This window comes from Elgaria multicarinata, chromosome 3 (assembly GCF_023053635.1).
Source record: "Elgaria multicarinata webbii isolate HBS135686 ecotype San Diego chromosome 3, rElgMul1.1.pri, whole genome shotgun sequence".
Lineage (NCBI taxonomy): Eukaryota > Metazoa > Chordata > Lepidosauria > Squamata > Anguidae > Elgaria > Elgaria multicarinata.
Window position 1 is genome coordinate 37,342,282 of NC_086173.1, and position 24,748 is coordinate 37,367,029.

Below are 24,748 nucleotides of genomic sequence, written 5' to 3' on the forward strand. Positions count from 1 at the left end.
TTGCAAAACGCTTCACCATCCGAAACCGAGAAGAAATTAAATATATACGCCCCATTCCAGAAGGACTGTGATTCCGGATCAGCCTCACGGGGGAAAACCCTTTGGGCCACAATGGGTCAGGACTCCGAACGTGTCTTGTAGCCGCTGTTGGTGGATCGTTTTTGCTCTGTAATCTTCCGAAGGGCTCGGTGCCCTTTGCTAAGCTTGTGTGGGAAAGAGAGAGAGGCCGGGCTTCGGATATATTCCCCGAGAGAGCTGAAAAGCTACCTCCGCTGGGGGGCGTAGCGGGACCTCCTTTAGCCAAGGTTACAAAGTCCTGGAGGCATGTGCCCCGGTGGGCGAGCGGGCGGGCGAGCGCCCCCTCTGGAGCGTAGCGGGCGCCCCCGATCCGATGCCCTGGCACGCTCGAGGGGCAAAGGGCTCGGATGCTCCCCTATTTGCTTTGCTTCCTGCACGGCCCTAGTCCGTGCGACGAGAGCAAAAGCGGAGGCGGCGGCGCCCCCGCCTCTTGCGAGAGATGCACCTGTCCCACGTTCCCTTACACAGCCTTAGAAAGGGTGGAGAAGGAAGGAAGAGCCCTCTGAACCTATCCCACGTGCTTTTGCAACCACCCGGCCCGGGCACAGCAGGGTTAAAACCGGCGAAGGGATCGCCAGCCGAGCGTGCACTGAGGCTCCGTACGGACACATCGCTCACTTCCCCAAACGCCATTTCTGCGTGTCCTTCCGCCATCGGGTTCCAACACAAAATAAGTGCTCTCTCGCTTCTTTTCCCCAACACATCCAACCATCTCGAGGAAAAGGCAAGGGGGGTTGAAAGTGGATCACGCCCGAGGCACCCTCTTGCTGCCCCGAGGGGAGCAGGGACGCCGGGAGAGAGGAAAGGGAGGAGGGACAAGTCCCGAACTCCGGGATCCCACCCTCCCTTTGCACAGGAGGAGGAGGGAGGGGGGAGGTTAAGCAAACCCGGAGCTGGCCCAGCAGGACCTACTTTCCTCTCTGAAAATGGCTGCCTCGGTGAACACTTTCTGTTCAATTCCTTGAAGCCCTTCGTTGTGGGGGGGAAAAGCGGAGGAGGGTAAAGACCCAGCCAGCGATGCTTCTTTGAACCCCGTCCTCTCCTGGAGCTGAGGATTAGGGTGCGAGGGGAGAAGGTGAGAAGTTAACAAAAAACAAATAAACGGGAAGGAGAGAGCGAAACAGGAAAAGAAAGAAAGCAGGCCTGGAACAGAAGGTAGGGAGGAGGCTAACGGAGGGGGGATAAGAGGGGGACCCCCCCTATTTAAGCCGAAACAAGGAGTAAAGAGAGAAGGTTGGTGCAGCTACTCTTCGGAGAGAGAGTGTATATGTGTGCATTTAACTGTCTTCGGGAAGATTCAGTGTAGCAGATGAAGAGGATGAGCTGAGGCTCGGGGTTAGTTTCAGTTGTGCGTGTATTGTTGGGCAAGGAAATTTACAGGGGAGGAGGGAAAGTATGGACGTTCCATCAGCAGAGAAACTCTGAACGTTCTATTCCCCCCCCCCAATCGTCCCCCCCTCCCCGGGAAGCCTCAACGTTCCACCCGAAGGGGTTCCATTCTGCAAGAACCTTCAACGTTCCATCCGGCCCCAAAGTGAGTGTTCGAAGCGTTCTGTTTGGGGCGCCCAAAGGGGGGGGGTGAGTCCAGAGGTAGAAGTAGCGAGGGAACGGGCACGGAAGCAGAAAGAGAGGCCTTCTCCGTCGGATGCTTGAAGATCAAAGGCAAACCCGGAGCTCCCTTTGTGTGTTGTCCTAGGGATCCTTGCTGCTTCGCTCTTTCTTTGCCTTATTTTGGAACCCTAAACTACCGTTGTGCAAGGAAGCAAAGCTCTCCCCTCCTCCAATTCTCGCAAGGGGGTTGGGCGGTCTAATTTTTTTTCCTGGGTGGAGAGATCCTCGGATGTTGGATTTAGCATCCTTTCCAAACCTAATTTTTTTCCTTGTGGTTTCCCCCCTCCCTCTCCGGGTGGCTGTAAATAAAAGTCCAGCATATTTTTTGCCTACTATTATTATTATTATTTTATTTTATTTTTATTTTAAAGGAGGGAACAAATGCAAAGCCTTCCTTTTTCTCCCTTCTCAATTTTTTGGATAATGATTTCTGCTGTATCTTGCCGATGGATTTTGCCGGGTGAGAATTTCTGGATCGTCTTGTAGAAGAGAGGTAGGTGAGGAATCCCCATTTTTCTAGATTGAGAGCAAGCAAAGTAAAGCCCAATCTTAATCGCTTAGCCGTATTTGAATGTCACTCTTCTCTGTGTCTTGAAGGTGCATTTACGTCAGACTTTTAAACCGTGTTCATTTATGTAGAATTCTGGTGCATGGGGAGTCTGTTGTGTAATAGCTGTTCAGGAAGGGTTGAGGGTGGGTGGCCGCTCGCAGTAAATGAACTGAAAATATACTTTAGGTCTTTGTGTTTCTGTTGTCTTTATAAATCAGCAACTGGGGTGGGGGTGGCTCACCTTGTGTTCTTCCTGTGGAGAGAATACAGCGGTATAATTTTTTGGGCAGGGGAGTACCGATTAATATCTTCCCCTTGCCCTAACAAATACAAAATCTATTGGTATGTTTTGCACAATGAAGGAATCCAGAGGGAACTGTGTTTGTTTTGGGCCGAGGTTCTCTCTCTCTCTCTCTTATTGTATTGTATTAAAGGGGGATGGGGCCAGAGAGGAAGTGTTTGTTAACAACTCATTAGGGGTTTGAAGTTATTCCCCCTACTCCTTCCCTTAGCCAAGATTCCTGTCCCATGTGTGTGCCCCCCTCCCCCGCCATTACATTTCTGTTCCGTTTCATTTGGAGCCTGGATTAAAACAGTGTCTTTAATTTGTAGAGAGGGACACGGCGGCATTACAGATAGGCATTTCTCTACGCGACTGCTTACATGTGAGGGTAAATGGAGGGCCTTAGCTGGCCAGTCATTTTGAGAGAATGTGCCTGTTACTGAATATCGACACCCCCCAACCACCACTTTGGGGGGAAAAAATGGCTGTCCTTTGAAATAAAAATAAAAATGCCATCCTCTTCTGTAGAATTAGCTGACACCAGCCTCCCCCAGCCTGGTTCCTTCCCAATGGGTTGGGCCACAATTCCCAGCAAGGCTGGTTGGGGGATGCTGGGAGTTGTAGTCTAACCCTGACTCTAAGCCAAGCGGAATGCCTTTCTCCCTCCTGAATGCACAGTTTCCCAATGCAAAACCACCCTGGGGCAAGGCCTGCTTTGCCCAGCAGCTCTGAGCTCAGTGCAGCCTGCCTGGGATTATGTAGGAGTTCCAAAGGGATTTGCTCTGAGAAGAAGGGGGTGGCGGGTGGAGAGCGAAATTGCATTGGCATCTTCATTCACTCTCTCTCCCCAAGCCAGCCTTCTCCCAGGCCAGCTTTCCCCGACCGGGTGCCCTCCAGTTGCTTGGGTCTTCAACTCCCAGCATGCCTAGCCATTGGCTATGCTGACTGGGGCTAATGAAGGCCAAAACATCTGGAAGGCACCCTGGTGGAGACAGCTAGCTTAGGTAGTTGTCTGCTTGTATACAAAGCTTGGAGCTGGGGTATCTCTTGACTATCTTCGAGCTGCTGAAATCCAGATTTCTGTTGCAGGCCACTCTCAAAAGCAGTTCCAGAGTTGGTTTGCTGGAATGAGGGTCTGGCCTCTTTGAGTGAGCAGAATTTCCTGCTCTGTTTTAATGGGTGGTATCTGTGAGTTTGGTGGCTCAGTGAAATATGCATCTTCCCTCACCCCTTCTGGCTATCCAAGGGGGACTTCGTGGGCAACACCTGTTGCACTCACTATGTCTGTTAACTCTCACAGTTGGGCCTAAGCCCCTGGGGAAAAAAGGGGAACCTCTTTTCCTGCTAGTGGAAGGAGAGCAGCTGAATAGCAACTGGTTTTGTGAAGGGCAATATGGTATTAGGGTGACCATATGAAAAGGAGGACAGGGCTGCTGTATCTTTAACAGTTGCATAGAAAAGGGAATTTCAGCAGGTGTCATTTGTATATATGGAGAACCTGGTGAAATTTCCTCTTCATCACAACAGTGAAAGCTGCAGGAGTTATACTAGAGTGACCAGATTTAAAAGAGGGCAGGGCACCTGCAGCTTTAACTGCTGTGATGAAGAGGAAATTTCACCAGGTTCCCCATATATACAAATGACACCTGCTGAAATTTCCTTTTCAATACAACTGTTAAAGATACAGGAGCCCTGTCCTCCTTTTCATATGGTCATCCTATATGGTATGTGTTGGTCCTTTTTCATAAGATACCTCACATCAAGGGGTAGACCTCACTTGGGGCTGTGCTGGATGATTCAGATGCAATTTTAAAATCCCATTGCTCACAAATATTTTTAACAACAGTGCTGGATCCTTGATATTTGTGGAGATAGATACTTGCAGAGAGGTGTCATCATATTATGTACTAAAAAAAAAGAAAGCCTTTATTGCAGGTGACTCCTAGGAATGTAGGAAGCTGCTTTGCGCTAACCTGGTTTGCATGTTTAAACAAACCATGGTTTGTTAAACATGGCTTGTTTGGGAACACACAGGAGTAAATGTGCTGGCTCCTGCCTGGCCCTGCTTTCCTAAGTGGTATCCAAAGCTGGAAACACCATGGGTTAAAATTTTGAGTGGTTTGTTTCTCCCTCAACAACCGGAGTTCTGGTTCAGACATCATGGAGAATGCAGGAGCCAGCACGCTCTCTCCTGCATGTTCCCAAACAAGCCATGGTTAACAAACTGAGTTGTTTAATCATGCAAACCGGGTCATTGGGGCTGTTTACATGACACGACAGCCCACTGTGACCCAGTTACTTAATTTATAGTGAGGCTGTGAGTGCAGCCATTATTTTGAATATTCAATCCCTGCTCAGGTGTTACTGTGTCATGTGAACCCAGCAAGTGTAGTTTCTGCAAGGGTTAAACAACTCTCGCATAATCCATGGTCTGTTTTAGGGTTGTTTAACCCTCATATAACCCATGCTTGCCGGGTTTACACAACACGACAACCCCAAGCGGGGGTTGGATATGCAACTGATGTCCACGGGTACTATGGCTTATTATGAATGAAATAACCCATAATGAGTCATGGTGAGTTGTCACAATCTGGTCACTGTGTCTGATCATTAGTGCATCTAACTCAGTTTTGTCCACACTGACTGGCAGTGGCTCTCCAGAGTTTCAGGCAAGAGATTTTCCAGTCTTGTGCGGAGATGCACTGGGTATTGAACCTGGGATCTTTTAAATGCAAAGCATGTACTCTATGATTATGTTTTTGTAGCTATGGGAGATTTTTGACAACTCATTTTTTGCTACCCAAATAATTACAGTATATTTACGGTGTGTGGTTGCCTCAAAATGAGACTTGATGATGATAGAATCAGAACTTCTAGCCCTGGGAGGGCTTCTGTGTTGGCACAGTCATGTTACAGAGGTATTTTTCACCTTTCTGTTATCATCTAACACTTGTGAAATGAATTCTGTGCTCATTTTAACCCTTATTGTAACTCCTGGATTGTAATGATGTGGGAAAGAGCTAAGAGCTAGATTCCACCTTATTGCCACTCTACCAACTTTTCACTAAAACTTGGAAAAAGTAAAAATGAAAAATAGCATGCTCATTGCAATTGCCTGCCCTAAAATATACATTTTTAAACAGTTATCCTTATTTTGGGGAGCAGCAACTGTACCTCAACCTTCCCCGACCTTGTGTCCTCCAGATATTTTAGACTATAATTCCCAGAATTCCTGACCATTGGCTATGTTGGCTGGGACTTAAAGGAGTTGAAATCCAAAACATCTGAAGGGCACTAGTTTTGAGAAGGGTGCTGTACTTGAATCTAGACCTGGTGTTTGTGCACGCATGCGTTTCTGCTCCAATCTATGGTCCCTGAAGTAAGTTTCAGAAGCTGAAGGCTTGAGCTGAAGCCTAATGTGCTGTAGGAAAAAGGTCCTGCTCTAGTGATCAGGCAAGGATGGATGGCCAGACTTCTGTTCAGGCCAGCCCTACCATTAAGCAGAGACTGAGTTCAGAAAACATGATAACCAATGGTGGTTTAAATAGTCGACAGTTGGTTATTCTCACCATGGGTTATCGTGTTGTGTGGAGGGAGTTTTTTTTAACCAACAGTTGGTTATTTGACCGAAATAACCAACGCAAATAACCTACACTGTGCACAGTTGGCTGTTTGAACCACCGTTGTTTATCATGTTATTTCCTCAGCCACCATTGGTTATTTCATCAGCCAGTGGCTGAGTTCAGACGACACGCTAATCAACAGTTGTTTCCCATTCTGTTTCTATTACCACCCCCACCACCCCGTTGATTAGCGTGGCATCCGAACTCAGCCATAGGGTCACAAGGCAAGAGCAGTAAAAGCGGTGGCTGGCAGGATAGATTTTTGGCAACAATAGTTGATTATTATCATGTTGTGTGGGGAGTACCCCCCTAGATATATAGCTGTCGAGTTGATTATTACCCCACCATTGACTATCGTGTTGTCTGAACACAGCCGGAGTGAGGCAGTTGCCTCAGACAGCAAATGCTGAGGGGCAGCAGCAACGTGTTGGAGGAGACAGCTGTGTGCTAGGCAGTCTGCTTTGTGCCCTCTAAGCAAGGCTGCTGCCTTCAGGTGTGGTGGAGGAGGCTGTTTGATCACCAGCACTGAAAAATGATTCAACTGCCATCCAGTCAGCTTTGGTACCTGGAATGGGAGGGGCACCATTTTGTTCTCAGGCAGCCGAAAGTTTTCTGTCAGCCAAACTTCTATTTATACCAAGCCTGACCAACCCAGATGCTTCAAACTGCCTGCCAATAGCAGTGCTTGGTGTTGAGCACTCCTCTGTCCATCTGTGCCTGAAGAGAGCTCTGAAGATTGAGTGTACAGATTGAGATTGCTTGCTATGCTACATTTCAGGATCAGCTCCCTGGTTCACACTATGTAGTCCCAGTTCCTTCAAACTTGGTAGTGGCACACACCTGTTGCCCTCTTATAGAATTCTGCATATGGTTTCAACCTAGTGACCTATCCTATAAGGCAGGAGTAAGCAACTGGTGCCCTCCTCATGTTTTAGACTTCAACTCACATAATCCCTGACCACTGGCCATTTTATCTGAGGCTTATGGGAGTTGTAGTCAAAAATCTCTAGCGGGCACCAAGTTGCTACTCCTATTTTAGTGTTTAACCCACATTTCCAGTGGGCAGGGTGGGAGGCTGCGACAAGGCTTTTGTGAGCCTCTTGTTTGGGAAGCACAGACTTGATGGGGTTTTATTTATTTTTTCTTTCTCACCCCAAAGGGTTAGGTTGAAGAATATCTTTTTTTTTTACTTAGGTCCACGTTCACATTTTTACAGGTGAGGATTGGAAGCAGAGAGAGACTTGACACAGGAGACTTGGCAAAGCTGAGTCAAAACTCTGAATCCACGTTCTGTATTTTATCCACTGAGCAAGGCGCACACTGGCTTTTTGGTTAGCAAAAGTGCCCTGGGAAAGGCCAAAGAGAGCAAATGGAACTGGCTTACAATTTGGGGAGATGCTCAATTCTGTTTTAGTGCTGATTAATTCCCACTTGGGACTGGGGGAGGGAGAGTAGAGAATTGCAGTTTTGTGTAATAGAAAGAAGTCTGGTGAAATTCTCCCCCTCCCAGAGCCCCAGTTCCTAGATTTCTGTAGTGACGGGAGCGCTTCTGAGGTTTACACTAGTTCAAGTCAGTAGACGTGGTTTTGGTTTCTAACGTTATCAAATTTACAATCTCACTCAGTTTAGTTGGAGCTCTCAGGATGGCTCACAGTTGTAAATTATTATTATTATTATTAATAATAATAATCAGCAGCAGCAACAAGAAAGCTAAAAACAGCAAATGAGGAGTAGGGAGCAATTTACTGATAAAAGCATATTCAAAATAAAAAAGTATTTGCTTGGTACCAGAAAGATAAGAGACATGGTGCCTGGTATAGAGCTCTCCTCTTTCTGCTACACAAGCGGGATTTCACCACTTAAAAAGGGCCCTTTCCCTGCTTTACACCCACCTTGCGTCAGTGGGGAAGGAGACCCAGAAAAGGGCCTCTGAAGATGGTTTCAGTACTTGGAGAGATTTGTGTGCAAGTTGGCAGTGCTTAAGGTACCCAGATCCTAAGCTGTAGTATAGGGCTTTAAGGCATCCTTGGAGTGAAGCACTAAGCTTGGCAGCCATTGAAGACCAGGAATTGCAAGCAGATTGTGTGGGCTGGTGGAGGTGGGATGGAGCGTTCTGTGCTTCTCTGCACCTAACATAGGCTAGTAACTTTTGTGGTCTTATTTACAAGGCTGCTTTAAGGATTAAACACAGCACTTAAAATTTTGCTCAGAAATGCTAGCAAGTATCGCTGTGTAGGGGCCGCAGTCTAGCAGTTCCACTGGACCATTTGAAATGAGTTGTCTTCAGTGGTCGCCACATGCACAAAACATTGCAGTGGAGGTTTCCAGAGGACAGAAAACAGTGGCAGGCTATCTCTGACCAGGAGGGATCACAGCTGACACACCACTATTGGATTTTACATACACAGTAACAGCATTTTTAATGGTGAAATCCTTTTTTGTGTGTCTGTACTTAAATTAAAAAATGGTTCCGAGTTGATGTCCTAAAACAACCTTTTCCAACTGTGGGTCTCCCGATGTTGATATACTACCTTGCTCATCATCCATGGCCACTAGGTATGTTGGTTGGGGATGATTGGAGTTGTAGTCTGACATTTGGTCCCTTAGCTTGGGAAAGGCTGTGAACTCCTAGGACCAGAACTTATATTCTTTGCTGTTGCTTGTTGAAACCATCAATCTCTGTTTGAAATCCAGATTTTGTAGAGAAATCATTTGGTTGGCAGTGACAGTGTGACGTAAAGGAATTAGTGACTCTGGCAGAGGTGGCTTAAGAGAGTGTTCTTCATAAGCCTGAAGTGTGTCTTGCTTTTTACCATTGTAAAGTTTACTTTGCGCTGGTAGTAACATTGGTTGTTGACATGTTGGCTTCAGAAGTCATCAGAACCAGTTGCGTTGAATAGAGGCAGCTGCCAGAATCAATCATGTCGCCTATTAAACCCTAATCATGTTTAAAACCTTTGATCAGTTAAAAAATACCCTCAATTAATCAGGAAGTAGATGATTCAAAATAATTTTAATTTTTTTTTAAATAAAAGGACTTATAGATATATAAAGAGGTGGACATTATCTTAGAACATCCTTCTCTGACTTGGTAATCTCCAGATGTATTGGGCTACTATTTTTGGCCATGCTGGCTGGGAATGATGGGAATTGCAATCCCAACACATCTGGAGGGCACCAGGTTGGGGAAGGCTGTCTTAGAAGGAGGCACTCTTCTCCTGTAGGAGGGAATGGCTCTTTTCAGATTGTGTCTCCTGCTGTACGTACGTGTGTGTGTGTGTGTGTGTGTGTGTGTGAGAGAGAGAGAGAGAGAGAGAGAGAGATCTAAAAAATAGTGAAAGAGTGATTATATTTCTTCAGAATAATTATGCAAATTATTATTGTTGTTAAGAACTATTATGCAGAAATTTTTAATTAAAACTCAGATGATTAGCAGGCTAAAATTTCTTTAACTGGGTGATGGCCTTGCTAGAAAGAATGGAAGAATTTAAGCTCTGGACCAAAATACATTGTGAGAACCCAAAAGGTTTGGTCAGTACATTTTGTGAACCTGTTAAAAGAGCTGAAGATTTATTGGGATAACATTTGAGCTTTGAAGAAGCCAATATCATGGACCCTAGTTTTGGCTTCTGCAAGGAAATGGGGAGCGTGTTGCAGTGGTTATAGTCTTAGAGTGACCAGAAGGTTGCTCTGACCTTCTGTAGATCTTGGGGTGATTTTGGTAATGTTTCTGACTCCTAGTTGTTTAATAAAATTGCTCCTCTCCACCACCCCAAATTATACAGGTGAAGTGAAGAAAGGCTGGGATGCCCAGGAATAGATTTTTGTGTGGAAGGACTGTGCTCGGTTCAATTCTGGGACTCAAAACAAACACTGCTCTCAGAATTCTTTAGTTCTGAGCATATGTCTTTTGCTTCTGGGCTCACGCTTGCAGCTCAACACCAAAGTTGAGCCACAAGCCTGAAATCTGCCGTTGGGGAAGTGGTCTCCTCTTTTCCCTCCTCTTGGCAAGGGGAAAGCTACAGGTGTGTGGCTGGACCTCAGGGGTGGGCAGGCTATGTGAATCCTTCCTGCGTTTCTTTCCTTTCCTGGGGAGACTTTCATAGAATCATAGAATAGTAGAGTTGGAAGGGGTATATAAGGCCATTGAGTCCAACCCCCTGCTCAATGGAGGAATCTACCTTAAAGTATACCTGGCAGACAGTTGTCCAGCTGCCTCATTGGCATCATCACCATATTACTAATAGCTAGGCTTTCTCTTTTAGAAGATGGTGTTGTCTACCTTCTTGAATGGAATGGCTGAACCTGTAATTTAGGAGCAAGAGTAATTTTGAATAGCATCATCTCATAGGAGTAAGGAAAGCTGACTTATACCAGGTCATTCTATTTATTATTATTATTATTATTATTTATTTATATCGCGCCATCAATGTACATATTTATCCATCTAGTTTAGTATTGCTTACTCTGCCTTTAGCAGCTGCCCAGGGTCTCCAGCATGTGGTCCTTCATATCACCTGATCCTTATAACAGCAGTTGCCAGGGCTTCAACTGGGGACCTTCTGCATGAAAAGTGTGTGCTCTATTACTGAGGATGGTCCCTCCACAGTTTGTCTGCAAAGTATCCTGCTAGGAAATGGATTACTACATATTGCACCCACAGTAGCCACGGCATGTCTGTCTACACACAGTCTTGCAATATTTCTGAGAGGTGTTTTGCATCCAGATTTTGTTGAACATCCGCTAGTATTTTAGGGTGATATCCTATGCATGTTTAGACAGAAAAAAAGTCCTAGAATTCCCAGCATTCCCCAGGCACAACCAGCATGGCTGGCTGGGGAATGCTGGGAGTTGTAGGACTTTTTTCTCTCTAAACATGCCTAGGATTGCACCCTTAGTCATGGTGAATTGACCTCTCCATGTGCCCCTGTTGTGTAGTTCTATTTGTTTTTTGTTTATTTATTAATATGTAGAGATGTGAAATTTCTGGAAATTTTATCCCATGGAAGGAAAATCCCTCCCCCTCTTTTTCTGAGGGAAAATTGACATTTTGGGGGGAAATGAAAAGTATAGAGTACTGTTGTGGTGGTGGGTTTTTTTTTTAGCACTCTTTACAGATCTAAAGTCACCTGATTACTTTAGAAATATAAAATGTATTATGAAGCCAGAAGAAGTAGGAAGAGCTGGAGGCAGAGGGAAATACATGCAAAGTATCTGTTCCAATTTGTGAGTAATTAGTTGGGTGGAGTTTAAGGAAATCTGGTGTGAAGGAAAAGCTTTTGAGAGCTAGGAAGACACTCTTTCTTATTAGGAATGGTAACCAAGCATATTTAATTTAAGAACCTCTAAGCAATCTCAACCTATTATTTGAAGAGCGACATTTTATTCCCTTTAATAAGTGAATCCTTTTAATAAGCTTCTTTTTGTTCATTTTGAAGGCTGTTTCTAATGGTGGTGTCAATCCAGTGCTTACACTATAGAAACAAGGCTGCTGAGCTTATTTTAATTATAGAGTTTTTATTTTGTGGTAGTTAATTTTTTATAGCAGAGGCAACATTTCATAATGGTGAATTGGTAACATTATTAAAATGTGTGGCAGTGAGTTCCATGGACCCAAGCTTTAATGCGTTGTTGTGTTTTAAAAGAAATATAGGTAGGTTAACCCATATGTTCTCTTGCAAGTGTTGGAGGAGCCCTTCTCCGCATCCCACCAGCACAACACATTCGCTATGATGGGACAAGGGAGAGGGCTTTCTCTGTTGTGGCACCCCGACTATGGAACACCCTCCCCTTGGAGGCCCGACTGGCGCCAACGCTGATTTTATTTCGGTGCCAAGTGAAAACATGGCTTTTTAACAAAGCTTTTAATAGTTGAATTCACTAGGCATATTGTTTTAATAGTTTTACTGCTTTTAAATTATATATTGTTTTAACTTGTTTTATGGTTTAATTTGTTTTTAGCTGTGTATATTTACTGTTTTTATACTGTATGTTTTTATCTGTACACCGCCCTGAGATCTTATTGATATAGGGCGGGATATAAATGTTTTAAATAAATAAGTGGTGGCAGTGGCGGGATAACCTATGGTATTTTTCTCATATGTGGTTTTTAGAACTGCATTCGCTGTGCTTGTTTGCACTTAACAGCAAATAGCAGGTTAATTAACCAGCAATTTGCAATGCACGAGTGAGAGTGAGTGAGGTGCCATCTGATTGGCTGGGTTGTAGATTGTTGAGCATGATGTGCGAACCTGAAGCACTGGGTTCTTGATGTTTAAGGGTTTTCTAATGTTTTTAACCCCTAAACAACCCAGTGGTTACACATCACGCTCAACAACCTACAACTTGGCTGATCATAGGCTGTTCATTAAAAGCGGAAGTGGGAGGCTACGTTTGCTCACTCTTGTTCATGCATGGCAAATTGTGGGTTAACCCACAATTTGCTGTTATTTGCGAACCACGTCACTGACTGCTACACATCTTAAATGGAAACTCAGGACTCTACAACAAAACCTAAACTGTCAAGAATGCACGTTTTCTTCATATGTTATGATTTGGTGATTCTAATCACATGTTTAAGAATGAGTATGACTTGGAACATCCCTAAATGTCTGTCAGTAAAAGATGCATTGGATCAATAATCTTAATAAGGAATGGAAGAAATAACTATGTTAAGGATCTGTAGAGAGAGGATTAAAAAGCCATTATCCCCCATAGCTTTCTATTGTGCAGTTTTAAAAAAAAAAAAAATTGGGGGGAATAAATGCCAGATAGCAATACATAAATGCCTTGTCATAAATATTTTATTCATCATTCAGAAAGAAAATATTATCCAAAATTGTTCATTTTTTTGAAATTTTCCTCTTGGGGGGAAAATGGCGGAAAACATGTCTCTCCCCCCCCCCCCCCATTTTCCAGTTCTCTCTATTAAAAAGCCATCAAGGCGGTGCACAACAATTTAAAATCATAAGATCAGAAAACAATTTCCATTAAAACAATTACATAATTTATAAGGCTAAATGAAAGAGATATGTCTTCACACCCTTTCACATCAAGAGAGTGAGGGCCAAGGATAACAATTGTAGGAGTGAATTCCATAGTTTGGGAGCAACACAAGATAAATGATGGGCTTCTCTGGATAGTGATAACCTCAGAAGAGCCTTCCCTGAAAAATTTAAGAACTGGGGAGGTTCATAATGAAAAAGGTGGGGTCCCTTAGCTAGCCAGTTCCTCAGCTGCTTAATGCTTTAAAGGTTAAAAACAACAACCCAGCACCTTAAATTGAGCCTGGAAAGCAATTCGCAAGCATTGGCAAGATGGGTGTAATAGACTAAACTCAGTGGGCTGGTTCACACAATCAAACAGCTCACTATTTAAGCCACGGTGGGCTGCAGCATACGCCGTTGTGTGCAGGTGGCCATTTTGAATATTCCTTGCTCTGTCGCAGATTGTCATGTCGTGCGAACACAGGCAGTGGAGGTTGTGTGAGGGATAATAAGCCTTGCATAACCTGACAACACACCATGGGTTATACAAGGATTGTTTACTCTGCACAAAAAGCTATAGCAGGGGTTGGCAATTTCTGGACCTCCAGATGTTTTGACTGACAACTCCTATCAGCCCAAGCAGTATAGCCAGAAGTGGGGAATCATGGGAGATGGATTTCTTGCAAGATGATATAAATGCACTAACGGTAGTAATAATTGTAATAATAATTGTTGTTGGCCAAAACAGCTGGAGGGCCACAAATTTATATTTATTTATTTATTACATTTATATACCACCTGTTAGCCGAAGTTCTCTGGGTGGTTTACAGAAGTTAAAAACAGTGAACATTAAAAAGTAATACAAAATTTAAAACCAAATTGCCCCCCTGGGCTATAGGGAGTCATTACTACTCTTGGAGCGCTGACAATACTCTCCTGTTTTGCATCAACTACATCTTTAAAGCAATCAGCGTTAGACCTAGGTAGAGCACATTGCACTGAGTTTGTAATCCTACACACTACCTGGGATTACGCGACATGGACACAGTGAGATCTGCTTCTAAATAAATACGTGTAGGATTCTGCTGTTAGTAGCCTAACTTTGATGGAGAGAGGAGGAAGATGAAGAGCAGAATTGACATTTGATATAATGTGTGACCTTTGACCCAGGAACAGAACACAGTCTTGACTCCCATCTCTTCCTCTGGTCCAACTTGTTATATCTTTGGAACATGTTGGGATCCTGAAGAGAAATGAGAACCAAGGTTTCCTTCATCCAGCTGACATTGTTAGATTTATCAAGGAGCGTCATGGCAGAAGTTAGCAGCAATCGTTCGTTGTCTTTACTGTTCAGACAAATTGATGGCATGGTTTAAGTGAAACTTAGGCAATGTGCTCTTAATTTCCTGCTCTGCCAGCAAATGCCAAAGAGACATTGGATGATTAATTGAAAGTAGTGGTTTTCAACCTTTTCTGACCTGGGACCTACATTTAATTCCAACCTGCAATGTACATAGAAACTGTATTCAACTGCATGGTATTACCAGTGTTGCCCAGTTTAGGTTGGAGTGCTCTCCATTTTATTTATGAATTTATTATATTTTGATTTAGGCTTTCTGAAGCCAACCAAAGCAGTTTACCAAAAATTCAGAAAATGACCACAATCAATTAAAAACATAATAAAACATTAAAAACAACGTTAGAAACAATGGCAACAATTTTAAAAAGGCAAGTTAAAAAGTTTATTTTGCATGCAGTGATTGTGAGGGAAGTGAGAACTTCTACTTTTATACTCCACTCTAATTCGTTTGCACGCAAGAGACTTGTTACAGTGTATTGAGAGGTAGCTATTCTACATATGAACCTTTGTAAACATGCTCCCCAAATTGTTCTGGTTTCGTTAAGCCCTTAGCTTTTCACTTTTTTCCTCAAGATTATGAATTTAACAAGGTGAGATCACGAAGCCTGCCTTGGCTGTGAAGGCAATGAGTTCTAGATTGGTAGAAGTTAGCTTCGGGCCTTGGCGTTTTTTGCCTTGGAGAGGTGCCCCAGGTAAAGAGTTTAACCTTAACTTCCAGGAAGAGAGCTTCCATTTGCAGCAGCCAAGAGTTCCGCAGCCGCTATGGCGACAGTGCAGTTCAAGCCGCTGCTGTGCTTCGAGGAGCAGACATATTCCTCTGAGGGGAGGCCAGAAAGTACCGAAGCATTCAGGGATGCAGGAAGGTGAAGTGGTGCAATTTGGGCAGGAGAAAAAGGAAGAGCGGTCCTCCTTCCGAGTCCAGCCCACCAACAAAGCGTGGACTGGCCTAGCTGGACCTGAAAGGAGAGTTGGGTTCTCCCCCATCCCAAGGCTGTGTCTGGACCCCAGACCCTGAAGGAAGGGTCTTGGGAAAGGCTCCCCCGCAAAAAAATCACTATATTGCAAGTGTGGCTAAAAGTTCAGACCCTCTGAGCCCCAAACCACAACTTTGAAAAGCCCAAGAGGCATAAGAAGCCCTCTACTTTTACATGTGCATTAAATCCCCCCCTTGCTAGGTGAGGCCTGCAGAGCATGGGTAAATGAGAAAACACTGAAGAAGGTGCAAATTAATTCCCCTCCTGGTCTAAGGTGGCCACAGATACTGAAATGGGGGCCATACTGACTGACCATTTGCCCTTCCCCAGGTTTTAGTACTTCCCTCTCTTTTTTCTCTGACCCAGGTTTATTCCTTTTTGCTTGACTCCCCGCGCTCTCCTCTCCATGCTGTTCACCCCCCAACTCCCTTCAGGAGTCTTCCACAGCTGGCAAAGCTCTTCTCTTTTCCACGCCAGCTTCACCGCTTAGGCCACTGCTTCTGGCTCCATGCTTCCTGAGCAGTCCCCTCCCTCTCCTCTCTTCAGCATGCCATCCTTGCCTCTTCAGTTCCTGCAAGCAAAATGCTTCCCTTTTGCCCTCAGCAGTGCCTTCGGCCCAAGTGAAGGAGGCTGGGGGAAATGCCACGCCTGGTACATTTCCAGTGAACGTGGTCTCTTGGTGTCTGTCACACTGTGATGACCCACACCAACAAAAAGCTGAGGATTGCCCCCTTTCTCTTAATTGCCTTTGCTTAACTTCTGATCCAGAGCTCCATTCCCAGATTTGTTGCGTGACCCGCTGGAGTGGGGTCCCTGACTCTGCTTGTAATTGTATAGCTAGCTTCTTGTTTTCCTGCTCTCTCCCACCCCCATTTTTTCCAGTGTGGTGGATTATAGGGCTGCTGCTTCTCAGGGGAGCCTCTGCAAAATTGTTTGCTCTTTCTGCTGCTTTCTCCCCCCCTTCCCCCCCCCCCTAGCCCCGGAAGGTTTAAATTGAGGTCAGTCTGTATAAATGCCAAAGGACCTTGTACTGCTTTACCTGCTAGGGCAGTCCTATTTCAGATAATGCTGTGATGGCTTCTCCCTGTTCACTTAATAAGCCAGCTCTTCCTCTGGGAATCACTGCCCTTAAAGATTGGTTCCCCCTCTCCTTCCCTAAACTAGAGTTGCTTGTTATCTTTGGCCGGATGGTAGAGGCAGCCCAAAAGTGATTTGTTGCTTGCAGATAGGTTTGGCTTGGTGATTGCCAGAGCCAGACTTGACATCCCAATCTTGCTGTAGCTTGCTATATGATTGCTTGGGATGTATGTAGAGTCTGCCTTAGAATTGGTGGTGAGGGGATAGTAGAAAGGAGCTAGAGAACTTCTGGCCTGCAGCTAGATGCAGCCCTTGGAGATTTCTCATCCAGCGCATCTGCACTTTCCCCAGGCCCTGCCCGTCTTCCTTGCAGGGAAAATCTCTTAGCTTCGCTCAGCAGCTGATCAGAGATAAGAGCTTTAATCCAGGGGAGAGGGGGCGGGGTCTAGGGAGGAAGCTGCTGACTGGTTGGATCCTGCTTACTTCTGCCTGCTTATTTCTCAGGTTTGTTCTGCAGAGGCTTGCCCTGCTTATTTGTGAGTAGATATGCTGCTCATGCTTACTTGTGGGTATATATGTAGAACCTTCATATTCATGATGCTATTTGAAAGTACTGTTGAGTGATTCAGTCCTGCTTACTACTGAATAGACATGCAGAAGCTGTGTCCTGATTACTTCTGAGTAGACTTAAGATCTGTAATCATATTTGGGCCTTACCCACTCTTCCTTTGGTCCAGCTCGCAGTTAGAATGTGGCCTCCGAGACCTTGCCCAGATTTGAATTTGGCTCTTAGGCTTAAAATGGTTCCCCACTACTGGATTCGGGTGTGGAACAAGGACAAGCAGCAAGACTGGTTGACCTAGGGGTGTGGTTCTTGTTTTCAGTCTAGTAGTCATGGATTTGGAAACTCAATATATTCAGCGGATTGTTAAGCTATTCAGGTATCTGTGTGATACCCTGGGGAACTTTTAACACAACATGGAATCGTGGGTTCACACTGTAGCCCCAAAAGACCTTATGTTGGGATGTCAGGAAGAGTGCCGTAAATATAAAAGCAGGGAAGCCCAGAAATGGTTTTGCCTGGAAATCATAGAATCATAGAATAGCAGAGTTGGAAGGGGCCTACAAGGCCATCGAGTCCAACCCCCTGCTCAATGTAGGAATCCACCCTAAAGCATCCCTGACAGATGGTAGTCCAGCTGCCTCTTGAATGCCTCTAGTGTGGGAGAGCCCACAACATCCCTAGGTAAAATGTTTTGGGCTCTTCATCATGGGAGGTCTTCAATGGTATGTTGGACAAGTGACTGGCTGTAATAATTGAGGTGGGCCTTTCCATGTGGATGATCTTTGAAAGCTTCTTCTATCCAGGTATGTGCAAGCATGTTCATTGCTGGAGATGAGGGTGAATGGTATTCCCCTTTCTGCACACTGCCTCCCCTGCCACTGCAAAGATGCTTAGATAGGATAGTTGCTGCTAACAGGAACTGGACTTGATAAACCAAGATATGCTGTCCAAGTCAACTGACCTTGTTTACCTGAAGATATTGGGAACTGAAAAATCTGAAGAAACGGAGTCTACTGTATAGTATGGTTTTTCTCCCCTCCCCTCCCTTAAAGTACTTTTCACATTGGAGCAGAGACTGCCTTTCCCTTTCATCCTGTAGTATCCGTGGGATCAGAGCTTGGGTGTTTGTTTTAAAAAAGTGTCTTTTTGAGTTAGTTTTTTTTTTTTTTTTAAGTTATAACATGGGAATTAGAAGGTTGTCAAATTCTGGTTTACATTTGACATTTGGCTGTGAAAGTATCATAGCCAGGTGATTTTTGTAGGTTAATGCGTAATACAAAACACTACTATTACATTTTAGAGGTTGTTTTCTAGGTCTTCATAAATCCATGCATGTCAAGAACAGGAACCATTTTCCTATGAAATTGTCAGGGATTTTTTTTAGTGTTTGATGTCGTTTTTAGTTAAGTGGATAAGTTATCCATTATTAGGATGTCTGGAATCTTATTATACCATCCTGTTTGGGAGACTGTTCCCCCCACCCCAACATAAAGCTATTTGAAAGTTGGTTGCTGTTAAGTAAAATAATCAAATCTTTTGAGATGGGTGGGGATATTATCTTTATTATGGTGGTCTAGCAATGCTATTCTCAGTTCTGCAGCGATGGAATGCCCTCTAATATAGGTGTGATCCAGTATTTATTTGCAGTACTTTTTGTATGTTTGGGCAAACCCACCAATTATGAAAGTAAGAACCCACTCTGCCATGGTTTGCTCTTTGATTTGGAGCAGCTACTTGCCTGTTCTGATTTGCCAGAAAAACTGAAATGTGCCTGGAAATAGGGGCTTCCAGGATTAGAGAGAAACAGACTTATCTGTCTAATACGATCTGAGGTTAGTATAGGGGCTATGCACTTATAATGTACCTGCAGGTTTGCTTTGCAGGTTTGGAATCTGCTTTGGAATATGATTTTATGGAGAATTTCACCTTTCATTTTATTTCAAGTATGGCCTCGGTCCTCTTTGTGGCATAGAAAAGCTTGGCAACGTGTAGGCAGGAATGCTTCCGGTACCATTGATCTGGGCTTCTAGTAGGAGGGCAGTGCCGCCCTCCTCCCTTTTGTAGCTCTCCCACTGCTCCTATACTCTTTACACTGACTGTACTGTCCTCTGATCCCTAGATTTCATGCCCTTCCATTTCCTGTATCCCCACATACCAGTACTTGCCTCCAAAGCCATTGATTCAGAAAGCAGAGTAGATTATGCAAAGCAAATCTGCGTAAATGTAATTTGCATGACTTAGTGCAGAACTTTAGGCTGTGTATGTGTTTTAATGTGGAGTTTTTCTTTTAGCGTCTAATAGGTTTAGCATTGGGCTTGACAGCAACACTGTACATATGGCATAATTCTAACATCTAGTGCAGGGGTTGGCAGCTTGTGGCCCTCCAGATGTTTTGGCCTGCAACTCCTATTATCACTCACCATTGGTTAGGGCTGATGGGAGTTGTAGGACAAAACATCTGGAAGGCTACAAGTTGCCTGTCCCTATTCTAGTGAGATGTTTAGAACAAAAGATACAAATTCCAAATGGAGGGGAAGGTTTCTATATAAACCTATCTCGGTATGGATTGTTGAATTCTGGGTTGTTGTGTTGTGCAAATCCAGTTGCGCTAACAAACTATGGTTTGTTAACCATGAACAAAAAAGAGTCCATGGTATAGTGTTGGGTTATGAACCCTAGGTTGTTTAAACCACGGGTGGAGGTTAGATGTGAACCCAAAACTATGAGTTGTTCATGGGTTGTTTCACCAGGCTACAGAGGCCACAGGTGAGAGTGGTAAAAAAAAAAGAAACCAGCCACACTACATGCCAGTACTGCAGCACCACAAAGGCATTTGGGATACCGGGAAGGAGTGGGCAAAGGAGAAGGGAAACACCCAGGAACTGAGAAAGCAAAGCACGGTTTGTTTGTCTGCAAGACAAGCCCTGGGTGGCCAACAAACTATGGGTTAAATAAACCATGGGTTAGGGTTATGTGCAAACCAGGCCATAGTAATAAGTTGTTTCTCTCTTCTCTAGGTCTCTTGTAGACAGGATGGATGATCAGAAACCACCCGGTGAGGACAAAGATTCTGGCACACCAGGTAGGTGCTCCCAATTTTGCCACTGTAGAAGATGATCATTTGAAGAAGATGATCAGTTCTAGGGTGCTGTGTTCCAGAGCAATGTGGTAGTAAGCAGCTAGCACTATTTAAAAAATGTGTAGGCTGCTGGTCTTCTCATTGCTGCCAATCAGAGCTAGTTCATAGAATCATAGAATAGTAGAGTTGGAAGGGGCCTATAAGGCCATCGAGTCCAAGTCATTTTGTTGTCTTAAGCAAAGGACAAGATCCCCCCCCTCTCACACACACCATTCTTTCACTGTACTTGAGAGCATCATGGTAGCTTTGGGGCACATAGCTTTGTCCTCCAACACCTTGCTGTCAGACCCAGCCCCCCAGCATCTGCTGCCTGAGGCAACTGCTTCACTCTGCTTACTGGTAGTGCCAGCCCTTCCTCCGACATATCCTGCTCTACACACTTCGTATTTTGAGGAAATAAGTCCTTGCTTGTTTCTTCTCTGGGGTGAGCACTATGCAGGGCAAGAAGGGATGCATCTTGTAGCATAGCCAAATAGGTGGGTGATGCTCTTCTGGAAGCAGGTGGCATGGATTCTTAGGTTCTGTTTTAGACTTTAACACTAACAAGGTGGCAGAGAGAGAGAGAGCTTCTGCAAGGCCTCAAGCCCTGGTAGGCTGTGCGGTTCTCATGTTGAGTGGTTCTTGATTACTTGCAATGTTGATGGGCCCAGTCAAGCTACAGGAGTTCAGTCTGCTTTATCCCCCAGTCCGTTACTGGTTTTAACATATGGCTGCTTTCCATGTTAAAGTTTTGAGAGATAGATTCTCTCCCACAAAACCATAACTCTGGAAAGGTTTGAGTGTTCCTGAAATCTGGAAAGAATCGCTGGTAGCTTTTTGGACTCTTCACCTCACCTCCATATTTCTCCTGGGTAGAAACAATCTTAAAAGTATTTCATATCATGATTTTTAAAAGGGAGGAATTGGCTGCAGGAGTTTCCATGGTGTACAATAGGGACACAAAGAGCAGCAGAACTGGCTACATTCTCCTCATTTCTAGGCAACATTTCACATATACTCTTTGGCCTAATTTCAAACATGCAAAGCAACTGATTCACGGAAAGTGTTGCAGGTGGTGGACTTTGAGGCCCTGAAGCAAAGACTTGTGTGCGGTGTGCCTTTGAAAAGATTAGGTTAGAACTGGGAAGAAATGCAGGGAGCAATGTTTGCTACTGGTTCTATGCCACCCTGGTGGCTAAGGATGAACAGTTTTGGTTACTTGTGTATGGGGTTACACTATGGCAGCCTAACCCAAACTAGTGCCCTCCAGATATTTTGGAATACAACTCCCATCATGCCTGATCATTGCACATGTGCGCTTTCATATATGGTGTGTGTGTGTGTGGAGAGAGAGAGAGAGAAAGAAAGAGCGAGCAGACCCATAGGTCATAGAGCAGTATTTCCCAGTATGGGGCCCTCCAGATGTTTAGGATTATACTTCTCATCAACCTTGGCCAGCATGACCAATGATCAAGGATACACACACATAAATAAATTGGTAGAGGAACATATTATCCCACTTTTGCCTTTACGTGGGGCTCAGTTTCTGTAGGTGTGAGATAATATTTGAAGAGTTCTCTGCTTTCCAAAACTAAATGTGTTAGCATGCCCCCTGCCTGGTTCCCTTGTCATCTGCAACTTGGGGAGAAACTAGAGCAACGGCGGGCAACGTATGGGCCCTTTGTGCCTCCCTATCCTCCGGTGCAGACCCCACTGATGCTGCCGCACTGCCAAACACTGCCGCCTTCTGCTGCGGAGGCTTAAAAAGCAGAAGTTTAGCTTGGAGATAAGCTAAAGTTGTCCTTTTTAAGCTTCCATAGGTGTTTATTATTATTATTATTATTATTTATTTATATAGCACCATCAATGTACATGGTGCTGTACAGAGTAAAACAGTAAATAGCAAGACTCTGCCGCATAGGCTTACAATCTAATAAAATCATAGTAAAACAATAAGGAGGGGAAGAGAATGCCAACAGGTACAGGGAAGGGTAAGCAGGCACAGGGTAGGGAAAAACTAACAGTAGAAAGTAACAGTAGAAGTCTGCACAACATCAAGTTTTAAAAGCTTTAGGAAAAAGAAAAGTTTTTAGTTGAGCTTTAAAAGCTGTGGTTGAACTTGTAGTTCTCAAATGTTCTGGAAGAGCGTTCCAGGCGTAAGGGGCAGCAGACGAAAATGGACGAAGCCGAGCAAGGGAAGTAGAGGCCCTTGGGCAGGCGAGAAACATGGCATCAGAGGAGCGAAGAGCACGAGCGGGGCAATAGTGTGAGATGAGAGAGGAGAGATAGGAAGGAGCTAGACCGTGTAGTGTGGCACCAGGAGTGTGCCCTGCGGGGGGGAGTCCAGGGGGTAGAAATTGGCTTTCAGACCCACCCGCCCCGAACTTGCCCACCCTTGAACTAGAGTTTACAAAGAACGTGGTGCTACTGTGGAACTTGGGAGCACTGCGTTGAGTTGCCCCTCCCTTCCTGGTGGTTCATTTTTATGCAGCCCTACCTCTGCTCCCTGATCTCAGTTCCACTGTTAGGAGGTGGGGAAATGCCCTTCATAATCCTGTCAGGATGGATGCTATGGATGGGGGGAATTCGATATGCGTTGTCCTTTTTTGGGACGACCGCCCCATGTTCTTTTTAACGCGTCGTTCTCCCCTCGATGAGTTCCTCAAAGAGAGCAGGGAGCGTGGCACAAGTGGATGGGCCCTGCTCCCACTTGCCACGCCCAGGTCCTGACAAGAACCCTCTTGCAGCAGCAGATGGAATTGTGTCCTCCGGGGAACAGGGCAGCGTGGAAGCCGATCCTCTAAAGCCGCCAGAAGCGGGCCCGGCGAAAGAGGCATTGGAAGAAGAGGAAGTGAAAGAGGAACCACCCCGGACCTGCAGGTGAGAAATCTTTTAAGTTCTTTTGTGGAGTTTAAGTGGGGCTTGTGCAGGAGGAAGGAGGGAATCCATAACTCTGGATGGGGAGGATTATGGTGGGGAGAGATTCTGTGCTGTGGTTGTAAAAATGAGAAGCAGGCACAGGCAGTTGATTCAGGAGCAAAAGCTCTCCAGCCCAGCTTCCATCGTACGGCAGTGCTGAGGACAAACAGGAAACCCTTTCCTTCACTGCTGTTTTACTGCAGCTGCAATGATCAAATAGTCCTGCTCTTTCTCTTTCCCCACTTTTAGTTTATTATTTATTATTATTATTATTATTTATTTATATAGCACCATCAATGTACATGGTGCTGTACAGAGTAAAACAGTAAATAGCAAGACCCTGCCACTGAGCTGCCTTGATTTTCTTTTTCTTACCTTTGAAAAGAATTTTACCACATTTTTGTTGTCGAATAAGGAGGCCTGCAAGGATAAAGGTTGAAAAGATGGTGCAGACGGAACTGTTGTGGGGAAATCTGGGAAAGGGTTTAACGGGAGCTACATGAGGAATCTAGATCTGAGAGCAGAGGGCAGTAGAGTAAAGATAGTGCACAAACCAGCTCCTTCTTTGTGTAGAAAGCCGGATGCAGAGGCCTCTACATGCATACCTAGCCTCCAGGGCTGTTTTGTGCATGCCTCCTGCGTCATGTTTCTATGAGCCATGTGTGAAAACTGTCCTGTGCCAGGTTTGCTGTTGTTCACCAGGTTGCAGCACAGCAAAGGGAGACCTTCTGTAGCCCTGAGTAGTGTGTGAAGTGCAAGTTGCCCATGGCTAAACTCTGTGGAGTATCAAGCTGGAGCTGTACTTTCCTGGGGCTCTAGTATGTACGGGGTTGAACGGTGGGAGGAGGAAGCTAGTTAGAGTGGCACATTCAATCCACCTAGATTATGCAGTGGCTGGCATCCTCTGTTACGCTGGAGCCAATCCAGCTGGCTCCTTCCGGGATCACAGCCTGCAATTTTTATCCAACTTCATCATCATCATCTTCAACACCATCATCAACTTTTACTTTGATTAAGCTTCCTTCCCCTAGAAGTTGTAGCAGTCAACTTTTATTTTTCCCTTTTTGTATATTATACGTAGTCACAAAACTGTTGGTTTGATATTAATTGTTAGGGGATTGTTTGTATTCATTCTTTATTTTTGTATCACTTTAAATAAAAATCAAATTTGAAAAATCATCTTCAACATCTTATTAAATTATCATCATCATCATCAAATTATTGTTATTAAATTATTATAAATTCATTATAAATTTGTTATTTCTATTAAATTATTAAATAGTACTATTAAATTATTTAACATTAAGAATAAAATATTGAAAAGAATACTACTACTACTACTAACGCAGCGCATAATATTTTCTAAGCACTGTAGAGAGCTTAAAGGAAACCCCACCTGATAAATGGCGCTGTTCCAGTGCAGGAGCTGGCAAACCCCACCCACCCTTCCAAGCCCCCAAACACGTTTTGCCCACTGCTTTTTCTAAATGCTCAGAGCATCTCATTTTGTGTCAGGTGGGTCAGTACAATTTCTCCCTCTGTTACAGAGGTGGGGTGAGACTGAGGAATGTGGCTTCCTGAAGCAGTGTGGACTGATGCCGAAT

The 24,748-nt window shown here is 44.6% G+C and overlaps 1 protein-coding gene across 3 annotated transcripts in view; it reads left to right on the top strand.

The window, feature by feature from the left end:
• Window positions 1-975: 975 nt before the first annotated feature.
• Window positions 976-24,748, top strand: part of KMT2D (lysine methyltransferase 2D) — a 104,903-nt gene continuing 81,130 nt past the window's right edge. Inside the window, exons 1-3 of one of the 3 annotated variants that reach the window (XM_063119945.1) lie at window positions 976-1,233; window positions 20,125-20,189; window positions 22,973-23,105. In XM_063119945.1, coding sequence (XP_062976015.1) covers window positions 20,141-20,189; window positions 22,973-23,105 — 182 coding nt within the window. In that variant the 5' untranslated portion in view covers window positions 976-1,233; window positions 20,125-20,140. Of the gene's footprint in view, window positions 1,234-2,068; window positions 2,183-20,124; window positions 20,190-22,972; window positions 23,106-24,748 lie in introns of those variants that run through there. The other 2 variants (XM_063119946.1, XM_063119948.1) reach the window with 2 other exon arrangements.